Source organism: Felis catus, chromosome B1 (assembly GCF_018350175.1).
Source record: "Felis catus isolate Fca126 chromosome B1, F.catus_Fca126_mat1.0, whole genome shotgun sequence".
NCBI lineage: Eukaryota > Metazoa > Chordata > Mammalia > Carnivora > Felidae > Felis > Felis catus.
The window spans coordinates 193,252,004-193,264,031 of record NC_058371.1 but is presented as its reverse complement, the minus strand read 5'-3'; the positions used below and the strand labels follow the sequence as shown (position 1 = coordinate 193,264,031).

Genomic DNA, 12,028 nt, shown 5'->3' with positions numbered 1-12,028 from the left:
ATCCCACCACATTCCAGCCACATGTCTTGTCCCAGCTTCTAGGATTTTTACGTCTCTTTGCTTTCACACATGCTGTCATCTGTCCAAAGTGCTTCCATTCTGCCCTATTTCCTACCCAAGGATACTCTTTCCAAATTCCAGCTCCATAATACCTCCTCCATGAAGTTCAACCAGAATTTTTCCAGTAACTTTCACCTCCTCTCTCTGGTTTTCCACATTGCCCTTTCCCCTTTCCTTTGGAATTTTCATCACAGGACACTGTACTTAACCAAGTCCCTTTTCCCCAGGCCAGAAATGAGCTTCTCAAAATCTGGGGTCCCAAATATAGCAAGAAATTAATGTCCAGCCCTGACCTAAGTGGAGGGCATTCCTCTAGCTGTGTACTTGGCTGTACAGAAGTTCTGGGTTCAAATCTTGCCTCCCTTCTTACCATCTGTGAGACCCTGATTTGTGTTTTTAATTATACCATGCCTTATTTGTCCCACTTGAAATCAGGGATCCTAATTATTACAGTGCAGTTAGCCACAAACCCCATGGACCAATGGATGAAAAGACAAAGATAAGGATTCTGGAATGGGTCATCTTTGGGGATGACTTAGGATGGGTGGGAAACAAAACATCATTACTTAGATATTTTTTTTTCCACGGATATATGGGGACTGTTTATGAGTTCATTGAAAGTTGACATAAAGAAACAAAAAAATTGTCTGAACATATTTCTGAAAAACATCCAGAGCTTTATTAACTTTGCTAATTCACCAGAAAGTGCACTGCACTGAAATCATCACTCTGGCTCATTCAACTCAGAAAATGGTACTCGTCTACACATAGCTTTGTGGGCCATGGAAACATATGCTGAGGGAAACAACCCCTGAAAATAAAATTTAAGGAAATGAATATAAAGCAAATTCCAAAACACAAACAAAAATTATAAAATCTGTTTAAATATTCCACTGCACTCTCACAGCACAAATGTTCATCTTACTCAGAGAGCTTTACCACATGCTAGAGAGGTTTACATAGCACCTCCTAAAGGACTCTGTTCTCTTTTGATCTCATTAGCATGTATTGTCCTGGATCATGGTGATGAAGAATTTGCAGATGGAGCTCCAGGATTCCCCACAGTAGTCCAGGGCCATCTTCTGCTTTATCAAATCTGGGTCCTCTGCACACTTGGGATCCTTGGTGGCTGTGGTCTGGATCTCTGCTGGGCCAGAGGGGATGTGTTCTTTGACCTTTATCTGCTCCTTAAGGGATAACCCTTTGGCTTTGTTAGGCTCCATGAGGGAGGCTTCACTGGCTTTGCTCTGCTCCCTGGATGAGGGTTCCATTAACTCCTGGCTGGGTTTCTTGTTCCAAATCAGAGTGGAATTCACCAGCTTGAGATTGGATTCTGGAAACTTCTTTCTGCACACCCTGGTTTTCAGGATGGTTTTGGCGTCCCCACAGAGGACCTTCTGAGAGCGCAGGCTCCGGCCAATTTGTTTCCAATAGACATTCTTCTTGTTTGACTCTAGGCAGGAAGTTGGATTGCCCGTAAAGACACAGGAAAACTTGTTGTCCTGTCGGGTGCACTCGACCTTCAGCACTATGCCCTTTCCTTGCTCAGTTACCTCCCATCTGCATTTGGCATGGTCTTGGGTGAGAAATTTGCCTTTGGTCAGGCGCTTGGGTGGCTCAATCTGGGGCTCTCCCAGAGTATGCAATTTCTCTGTAGTGCCTTTGCTGACATGTCTATTCTTTGCTTCCTTTTTGCTTTTCACCAGTGACACCTGAGCAGCCAGAAGAAGGAAGAAGAACAGGGTGAGGCTATGGATCCTCATGGCTTCAGCGTGGTGGGAACCTGTTTGACAAGAACAGGTGAATCAGTGCTTGGCAATAGTTCAGCAATGCAGGGCTGCAGATGACTCTCCCTTCATCCCGACATGTGTCTCCTTGCTTAAGAGTGAGGTCAAGAATCCTCTGTCTCCTGGAACTACTAGACCAGCAGCCCATCTATTCACATTTCTGCTTGACCAGAGTCCTGAATGTCAAAAACCTACTCTTCCTTCCTTCATTCACCACGTCCTGAGCCAAATGAACTCTCATCCCTCGCTCGACTAGTCCTTTACTCCTGCATTTGCTCACTCACTCACTCCTTCATTCACTCATTAAACAAGCATTTATGGAACATCTACTATATACCATGCACTAGACTGATGTTGGATTTATCAGTGTGAATGAGGAGGTCGCATCTTAGAGATTAGAAGCAACTTTTTGAGGAATTTAAATAGCATTGACAAGTAGTCTGGCCCAATTCGGCCCCCAACTTGATCTTGGCCAAGTCACTCTCCTCTCTGGTCTCAGTTCCCCTGGATATCGAGGTGTTAGGTGAAATAATTGCCAAAGTCGCCTCTCGCTCCATGTGCTGGATTTCTAACCCAGTTCTACATGGACTCAGGTGATCACACAACGAGAAAGAACATGGAAAGTGACATGAAAGGTGATGATTGGCCGAAAGTTCAAGATGTCTGGGGTTTCGCCACTCTGAGATAGATGGGTTTGTGAGAGGGGGCATTTGGGGGTGCAGTAAGAGCCTAAGGAAAGGCATGAAGGAGCAGAGGTAATCCAATTTGACTGTACAAAGTAAACCAGATGGATGGGGTGAATTTCTACCATAGCATTTAGACTAGGAAGTTGAAGGGAAGGGTGATACCTAATTGATTTCTTGAGCCTTGTTGTGGCACAGTGCTGACCACGTAGAAAGCTCTTGACCAATGCTTTTAAAAATAAATAACTGAATAACTAGGATGACCTTGAATGCTACACTAAACTGCATGGATTTTATCAGGTTAGCATTAAAAAAAAATGTTGAGGGGAGAAGAGAAATAGTGCTTCTATTTGACACCTACTATGTGCTATGCCCTCAACCACTATTTGATTCTCACCTTGTTTAATCCACTCAACAGCTGTCCCTGGTAAGTAAAAATAAATCACCCCCAGGTAACAGATGTAACAGTTCAGGCTCATCCTGGCAAATAAATTGCTCAATATCACTTATTGGGCAAGTGAAAAGGCTGGGAAAGAAGCCAGACCTGATCTCTTTGGTCTTTTGTATACGACCAACTTTGCTCACCTCTTGCCTTTCAACTTTACTCTGTCCTTTGGAAAATATTGACAACAAATAAGAAAAGTTATGGATTACTCAGGGTTTCATTTGGTGTCGTTCATGATAAGATGATTCATATTGTCCCTGCTCCATTTTAAAAGAAAACACAGATTTTTCTTGTATAAGAAGCAGGCCCAGAAAATGGTTGAGATCTTATTTCCACCCTGGGCATGTGGCCTCTCCTTAAGACTGAGAGAGGGAGACAGTCACAGGTGTGTGGGCTCCTGAATGAAGGGCGGACAGGGGCCCAGGTATACCATGTGAATACCCCCTTGTTTATTAGAGCATTGGGACTCTGCCTTCATGTGTCCCTGATGGGATCCATAGCCCAGGCTCCTGATGTCCTCAGGGGTATGAGAAAAAAAGGTGGAGAATGAAACTCTTAAAAGAGCCAGGCTCTTACCTTGCTCTCAGTATGCAGATCCAATGCAATCCCAGATGTGAGAGTGAGCTTGCTGGCCCTCAGCTGTCTCGTCTGCAGTGCCAGCCACGGAAGGCCCTTGTTTTAGGGAGCCCTGGAAGAAAGGGATTTTATAACACACACACCTGTCAATCTCTATCGCACTCCTCCCAGCCACGCCCCTTGGGAGGGAGCCAGTTCCTGCAAGGAAAGTGGTTGATGTAATCCTATGCGAGTGGGGTACATGCAGAGCATTACACTTGCTTCTTCTAAGTGCTTCCCTTTCCCCCAGGGCCAGGATAGGAGGACAGTTCAGCCTTGCAGAGACCCTCCTGGATGGGATAAGGACCCCAGTGGCAGTATCTGTGGGAGAGTGATAAACAATAACAAAAACTATCATAGCTTCCAAGCCCTGTGCTGCCCATTTTACCTAAAGCTCTCCCTGAATTCCCATCATACCCACCCCCAAGATATGGTAACAAGGATTCTTACCATTTTACAGCTGGAAACTTGGAGTATATTGATAATTCAGGGCTTGTCCAAAGTCACAGAGCTGGGAGGATGAGGAACCCAGAGTTGAACCCTGGGACTACCAGCATGCATTGTCTGAACTTTCCTACCTGTCTCTCTCAAGAAATACTTGGTGAATGATTGACTGAGGCTGGGGAAGCCATCTCAGTTTGAGCACATTTTCACTGAGGCACCTGAAGTTACTGTGTGGGCAGAGGAATCCATGGGCTCTGAGAGGCTGATAGAGAGTGTGTTCCTGGTCTGGGGGGTTTCTGCTGAAAATATTCACTTTCAGGTCCCACAAAAGGACTTCTCTCTGGTTGGCCTTCTATTGGCAGGGTCTCGTACCGGAGATGCCATCCGGAGATGACATTCTTTTAGCTCTGTGACCTTACCCCAAACAATAACCTCTCTGAATCTCCATTTATTCATCTACAGATTGCTGACAATAACAGTAGTTTATTTGGGGCTACATGCTAAGTATTTTATGGGGTTGAGCTATTCACAGAGAGTGAAGCAGAGTAAGTTTGGCTCATATTGGGGTTTCAAGTTGTATTCGTTAAAAACAGACATGCTTGGTTTTTACAATAAGTATATTGAAGGAGACTCATGTCATAAAGAAGGTGTGGACATTGCTACATGTTGTCACCCCACTTTTCATGCTATTCGGGCACAAAAAATTATTTATTTATTTTTATAAGTCAGGTATAAGGAAACAATAATACCAGAGTGATAGTGAATGCCAATTGACCCTTGCCTTTGGGACAGGGATAATAGAAACAGTAGGGAGTGTGACAAACTGGATGGTTCCTGATATCTAAGTGTTAACACACAGCAACAGTTGACTGAGAACATGTTGGCATGAGAGTCAGTATTTTCAGATATCATGAATTCTTTTCACATATAGTTTTGTAAAAATAAAAGAGGAGCCTTCATGTACTTCTAAGAGGTACATTAACATCCAGACATGTACATATGAAATTGGGTTGGCATCTAATAGAAATTTTCTAAAAACACAGTCCTGGCCCACAATAAAGATACCAAAGGTCACAACTATGGTTGGTTTCCATTCAAAATCCACCTGTTTGGGAATTCCAAGGTCACAGAGATAGGGATATTGACTGGTTCACTCAGAGGTTCAAAGAGTTTCTTCATGAATTCCATCAGAGGTGGCTCTTTCCCCCAAACTCCAAGCTTCTTATAAAACGAGATCACCCCAAGATCCATCCCCGTACACCCTATTAAACCATGACCTCCATATACACACGCTCACAATGTGGTATTTAGGGGGATTATTTGGAAATAGGAAAAATGAAACTGCTTTGTTTCCCAGGGAGCTATAGACCACAGTGGTCTCTTGCAAAACAAGAAATTTGTCTTGATCCTCGGGTGACAGCCATATTCTCTCTGGAAGGAGACTGTAGGTCAGAACATGAAGTATATTATAAGGAAACATGGACCCCAGAATATTTTTCTGAGAATTGTTTCTGGCCTTTGCTAGGGAGCATGGAACTTCCCCCCACTGGCTTTGCATGGACCTTCAGCCTTCCTGTGATCTCATTCCAACTTCTGCCTTGATTGTTCTTTTCCAACCAGATGGAAAATATTACCCTAAGCTGTGTAGCTCTTCCCCTTTTGGCTCAGCCTGTCATTCCAAACTCATTTATACACACACACACACACTCTCTCTCTCTCTCTCTCTCTCTCTCTCTCTCTCTCTCTCTCCATTCTGGACACACTCAACACCCTCCACCCCACCAACATTTCCTGAATACTTGGTGCATTTGCTTCTTCCTTCCAGTTGTTGATTCTGCTGTTCCCCTTACATGGAATGCCTGCAATCCTACTTTGCCAGGCACACACCAGCTTATCTTCAAGATTTGGCTCAAATGTCATCTCCTCCCTGTTGGTGTCATTGGTCCCTTCATCCTTAGTTATGCCCTCCACCCTTTCATGGATGTTCGTGGAGAGAAATAGACCATCATTGCCAGTTAGTGTATACAGTGTGCCAGCACTGTGCTGAGGCTGAGCTATTATTTCACATGTTGATATACTCAGGAAAATGTTACACTTGTACTACAGTGCACTGGGGAGACTGGAGAGGCTTGGGGCCCCAGCAAGGCTATCCACAACGGGTTCCCTCCAGCTCCCCATGCTCCCAGGACCAAGGGGATTACTGACTCCTGGAGAAATATGTGAGGCTCATTGACTTTTTCCCACATGAACCCTAGGAGGAAGTACATGTGGATCTTCATGGTATAGACATGGAGCTGAGGCTCAGGTGGGCAGAGCATATGCCTGGCACACCACTGGAGAAGAATTAAATGCAGGCCACTTCCAATGTTCTTATTAAAAAGAAATTAGGGGCGCCTGGGTGGCGCAGTTGGTTAAGCGTCCGACTTCAGCCAGGTCACGATCTCGCGGTCCGGGAGTTCGAGCCCCGCATCGGGCTCTGGGCTGATGGCTCAGAGCCTGGAGCCTGTTTCTGATTCTGTGTCTCCCTCTCTCTCTGCCCGTCCCCCGTTCATGCTCTGTCTCTCTCTGTCCCAAAAAATAAATAAACGTTGAAAAAAAAATTAAAAAAAAAGAAATTAATACTCTCAAACTTTGGTAAATTGTAAACTCTCATTTTTTTCTCTTCTTGTTCTAAATTCACGTATTTTCAAATATAAGAATATTATTAGACTTACAAAATAATTTGTATGTTTTTAAGTTTATTTATTTATGAGAGAGAGAGAGAACACATGCCTGAGCAAGCGAGGGGCAGAGAGAAGGGGAGAGAGAGAATCCCAGGCAGCCTAGTGCTGTCAGCTCGGAGCTCGATGCAGGGCTTGAGCCCATGAACCGCAAGATCATGACCTGAGCCGAAATCGAGAGTTGGACACTTAACTACCTGAGCCACCCAGGCACCCCTAGCCTTATAAATAATTGTAAAGTTGGTTCTCTTGCTCCACTTCTCACACAAGTTTTTCTATCATTCATCTTTTACATTATAGTGCTACATTTATAAAACCATTGGGCCAGTATAGATATATTATTACTAGTTGAACTTCATCCTTTGTCCAGCCCTCCAGAAAAATTCCCAGAGAATTACCACATATACCCTGTCACTCTCTGACACAGCTAATGACACTTGACAACATCGTCCACTGGACGGGTACAATTATTGTAGTTGATGAGCCTTTCTTGGCACATTATAACTACTCAAAGTCTACAGTTTCCAAAATAGCTCACTCTTGGTGTACAATCTATGTCTTTTGACAAATGTATAATGACATGTTTCCACAATTATGGCATCATACAGAGTACTTTCACTGCCCTAAAAATCCTGTGTGCTGCCTATTTATCCCTTCTGCCCCCATCCCCTGGTAATCTTCAATCTTTTTTACTGTTTTCATAATTTTGCCTTTCACAAATATCATACAGTTGGAATCACACCAAATTTATTCTTTTCAGATTGGCTTCTTTCACTCAGTAATATGATTTCAAATTCCTGCCATGTCTTTTCATGGCTTGATAGTTCATTTCTTTTTAGCATTAAATAATATTTCTGTTGTCTGGATGGACCACAGTTTATCCATTCTCCTACTAAAGGACATATCGGTTTCTTCTGACATGTTTTTGCAGTTATGAATAAAGCTGTTATAAACATTCATGTGGGGATTTGGATGTGAACATAAGTTTTCATCCCCTAATGGATGATCCCAGCCAAGATTCCACATGACAGTTAACATCATGACTCTTCAAGTTCCTCTCGCCTGTGATGACTCTTAGCTGTTCCTTCTTTTCTGATGACCTTGAGAGTTTTCAGGAGGACTGGACAGGTGTTTTGAGATTGTGTCTCTTTTGGAGCTTGCCTGGGGTTTTCCTCATGATTGGGGTTATGTCATTCTTCTCTTCATCAAAGATTTAAATGATGGATGTCAGGTTTCCATGGGGGGGTGTCCATAAAGTCTGAACATAATTGGTGATACCCACAGATTAAGGCTGGTAGTTGAATGCATGCCTCATGCATTCTGGTCACTGGCAGGTGATTTTAAGTTCAAAATCTGATTTTACTTTTTACTCTCATTTGTTTGGTACTGCAATATGGTTCTTTGACATAGGGGGCTGGCACCTGTAAGTGCAGTCATCATTCTATTACTGGGTGCGATTTTGTTCTGAGCCGAATCTTAACTCCGCAGTGATACCAGGCCATACTTGGTAGAAAATAAGTCCCTTTGTCAAAAGTGACCTCATGTTTAGACAAAATGCCGAGTTGCTGCATCAAAGTGATATTAATCTGTCACATCATGTGCTTTGAAAACTTAATCAATGGCAGAAAAGGAGGAAGTTGGCTAAACAACATCAGCTGAAAGCTAATTAGGTGGCAAAAAACATTCATCTTAGACCTGCTGAACAGTATTGGCATTCCAAGCTTAAACTGCTCATTAGTCATGGGATTTCTGAATTCCTATTTAGCAAATCAGGTGGTGCATAGTGCTAAAGGTTTACTTTAGAAAAATACGAACCTGCCGAGTTGATAGGGGATAGCCTTTGGTATGAATGCAAATTGAAAATCTATTAAAGTTTATTAATCCTAGCTTTCTTGCAGTGGGTTTGCCACCTGAACACAGGTGTCATGAAAGCCACCACTAAACCTAAACCAAAATGGGAAAGGAAAAGACTCATTTCAACATCATCGCCCTTGGACGTGTAGTTTTGGGAAGTCTACCACTACTGGTCATCTGATCTACAAATGTGGTGGGATCCACAAAAGAACTTCAAAAAATTTGAGAAGGCTGCTGAGATGGGCAAGGTCTCCTTCAAGTATGCCTGGGTCTTGGATAGACTGAAAGCTGAATGTGATCATGGTAACACCATTGATATCTCCCTGTAGAAATTCAAGACCAGCAAGTATTATGTGACCATCATAGGTGTGCGGGGACACAGAGACTATCAAAAACATGATTACAGGCACATCTCAGGCTGACTGTGCTGTCTTGATTGTCACTGCTGGTGTTGGTGATTTTTTTTTTTAATTTTTTTTTCCCAACGTTTTTATTTATTTTTGGGACAGAGAGAGACAGATCATGAACGGGGGAGGGGCACAGAGAGAGGGAGACACAGAATCGGAAACAGGCTCCAGGCTCTGAGCCATCAGCCCAGAGCCTGACGTGGGGCTCGAACTCACAGACCGCGAGATCGTGACCTGGCTGAAGTCGGACACTTAACCGACTGCACCACCCAGGCGCCCCTGGTGTTGGTGAATTTGAAGCAGGTCTCTCTAAGAATGGGCAGACCTGTGAGCATGCCCTTCTGGCTTACACACTGGGTGTGAAACAACATATTGTTGGTGTTAATAAAAGGATTCCACTGAGCCCCTGGAAGTCAGCACCTACGTTAAGAAAATTGGCTACAACCTTGACACAGTAGCGTTTGTGCCAATTTCTGGTTGGAAAGGTGACCACATGCTGGAGCAAGTGCTAACATGCCTTGGTTCAAGGGATGGAAAGTCACCGTACAAAGGGCAATGCCAATGGAACCACTCTGCTTGAAGCTCTAGACCAACTCATCCAGCTGACCAGCCCTTGCATCTGCCCCTCCAGGCCATCTGCAAAATTGGTGGTGTTGGTACTGTCCCTGTGGGCCAAGTGGAGACCGGTGTTCTTAAACCAGGCATGGTGGTCTCCTTCGCTCCAGTCAATGTTACAACTGAAGTAAAGTCTGTTGAAATGCACCATGAAGCTTTGAGTGAGGCTCTTCCTGGGGACAGCGTGGGCTTCAATGTCAAGAATATATCTGTCAAAGATGTTCATTGTGGCAATGTGACTGGTGACAGCAAAAATGACCCACCAAAGGAAGCAGCTGGCTTCGTGGCACAGGTGATTATCCGGAATCGTCCAGGCCAAGTCAGTGCTGGATATGTACCTCTGCTGGATGGTCACAAAGCTCACATTACCTGCAAGTTTGCTGAACTGAAGGAAAAGATTCATCGTTGTTCTGGAAAAAAGCTAGAAGATGGTCCCAAGTTCTTGAAATCTGGTGATGTTGCCATCATTGATATGGTTCTTGGCAAGCCTAGGTGTGTTGAGAGCTTCTCTGACTATCCTCCTGCGGGCTGTTTTGCTGTTTGTGACATGAGACAGGTGGTTGCTGTGGGTGTCATCAAAACAGTGAAAAAGAAGGCACCTGGAGCTGGCAAGGTCACCAAGTCTGCCCAGAAAGCTCAGAAGGCTAAATTAATATTATCCCCCATACCTGACACCCTAGTCTTAATCAGTGGTGGAAGAATGGTCTCAGAAATGTTTGTGTCAATTGGCCATTTAAGTTTGATAGTAAGAGACTGGTTACTGATGACAATGTATTGTAAAACCTTCAAAAGGAAAAGAGAATGTTTTGTGGAGCATTTGTGAGCGTGTGTGTGTGGCAGTTTTAAATTATTAGTTTTTAGTCAGTACTTTTTAATGGAAATGACCAAAATCCTGTCAGAATTTTGAGACCCATGTGCAAAACTTGGTTCTTTTTCTGAATCCATCTAAAAAGTAACTCATGGTTTTGTATTAAATTAAGCCAAAAGAAATTGCTGTTCATGGTAGGTAAAAATTGGCAGAGGAACAGAAATTTTTAATAGATAGACCTAATAATAATAGTTAGGGCTTTTACCTTAAGTAATAGAGCTGTTTCAATGTTTTATATGTTCCTTAAAATTTTTTTTAGTGTCTTATAACAAATTATCCATAGAAGGCAAGTTCATTGATCATTTTTGTGTTCTTCATACCTTTTAAAAAAACAGAATACAACTCTTTTAAAAAAGTCTGATCCTTTTGGATAAAATTGCCAAAGTACACAGATGGCTGTGCACCTATGAAACATGCACATACATGCACACACACCTATATCACATGTGGGTATACACATGTATACACACCTGCCACCTCAGTATCTCGGGGCAGAAAATTCTCCCTTTTAAATTTCCATTCTCTAACTGATGTTTGTTACAAAGCGTGCCAGTTGCCACGCTGGAAAGCTGGCAAAGGGAGAAGACAAGCTTCCCTTTTTCTGTGTTACTGCTGTGAGTCACCATGAACTTGGGCAAAGGAATTGCTGCTTCTGTCACATGAAGAGGTGAAGATATTTAGATGAAAGTCATCGGAAAACAGCTCTGAAAAGGACTTTAAGGCACCTGGGGCCAAAGGCACCCATGCCCAGAGAACCAAACACTCTCACATGCTGACATTGGTTGGCTCTAGGAAGTACAGGGCTGACCTCTAACCAAACATCATTCATTCTGCCATGCAATCATTGATTCATTATGTCATGCCTTCATTCTTCTATTCACACAAAGAGCACTCACGAAGCGTCTAAAGTGTCAGGCTCTCTCTGTCATTGGCTGGAATGCAGTTCAGAGTGACATGTCTTTTTCATTAAAATGATGGCAGACAATGGGGGGAAGACAAGGATATCAATCATGACAATATAGGAGTAATTGCTATATTGGAGGTAAAGCTGGGGTGATCTGGGTGAGGACATCTAACCTAGCCAGAGGCAGAGAGAATTTCTTAAGAGCCTGAAACTGGCTAAGAGACACTCAAGAGCTGGATGAAAAAGAACAGTATTTATTCAGTCATTACTCAGTAACCACCCTATGCAAAATGCAATATTAGTCATGGTGGGGAATGCAAGATGAGTGTGATTTGTCTCCTACTCTTGAGACTGCCAGCTTAGTCTCTGGCTCACTATCTGATGATTGCTATGGTGGTGACATAGTGTCACTTCCTAGCCTCAAGCCTCTGATAGTTTTTTATCCGCTTATAGAATGGGGTCCAAATTTTTGAGTCTGATATATGTGGCCTTTCCCTTCTCAATCCCAGTCAGCTTCAAGGTCAATACCCACTACACTATACACACATGTCCTTGGGCTTCAGCTGTATCTTACTGTCCACTCTTCTCCCCACATATCAAGCTGTTTCAGGACACATTACCTCTGC

The 12,028-nt window shown here is 43.3% G+C and overlaps 1 protein-coding gene and 1 pseudogene across 1 annotated transcript; one reads left to right on the top strand and one right to left on the bottom strand.

Annotated features, from left to right (window-relative positions):
• Positions 1–714: 714 nt before the first annotated feature.
• On the bottom strand, positions 715–3,681 carry FGFBP1 (fibroblast growth factor binding protein 1). Its single transcript, XM_006931219.5, has 2 exons — positions 3,552–3,681; positions 715–1,843 (listed from the first exon to the last, which is right to left on the bottom strand). Exon 2 carries the CDS (start codon positions 1,821–1,823, stop codon positions 1,059–1,061), a length of 765 nt encoding a protein of 254 aa, XP_006931281.3. The 5' UTR covers positions 1,824–1,843; positions 3,552–3,681; the 3' UTR covers positions 715–1,058.
• A 5,027-nt stretch (positions 3,682–8,708) lies between these two features.
• Positions 8,709–10,453, top strand: LOC101080379 (annotated as a pseudogene).
• Positions 10,454–12,028: the final 1,575 nt, after the last annotated feature.

Excerpts from the sequence above, each read along its gene's own strand:
- FGFBP1 (XM_006931219.5), bottom strand. The coding sequence starts at position 1,823 with ATGAGGATCCATAGCCTCACCCTGTTCTTCTTCCTTCTTCTGGCTGCT.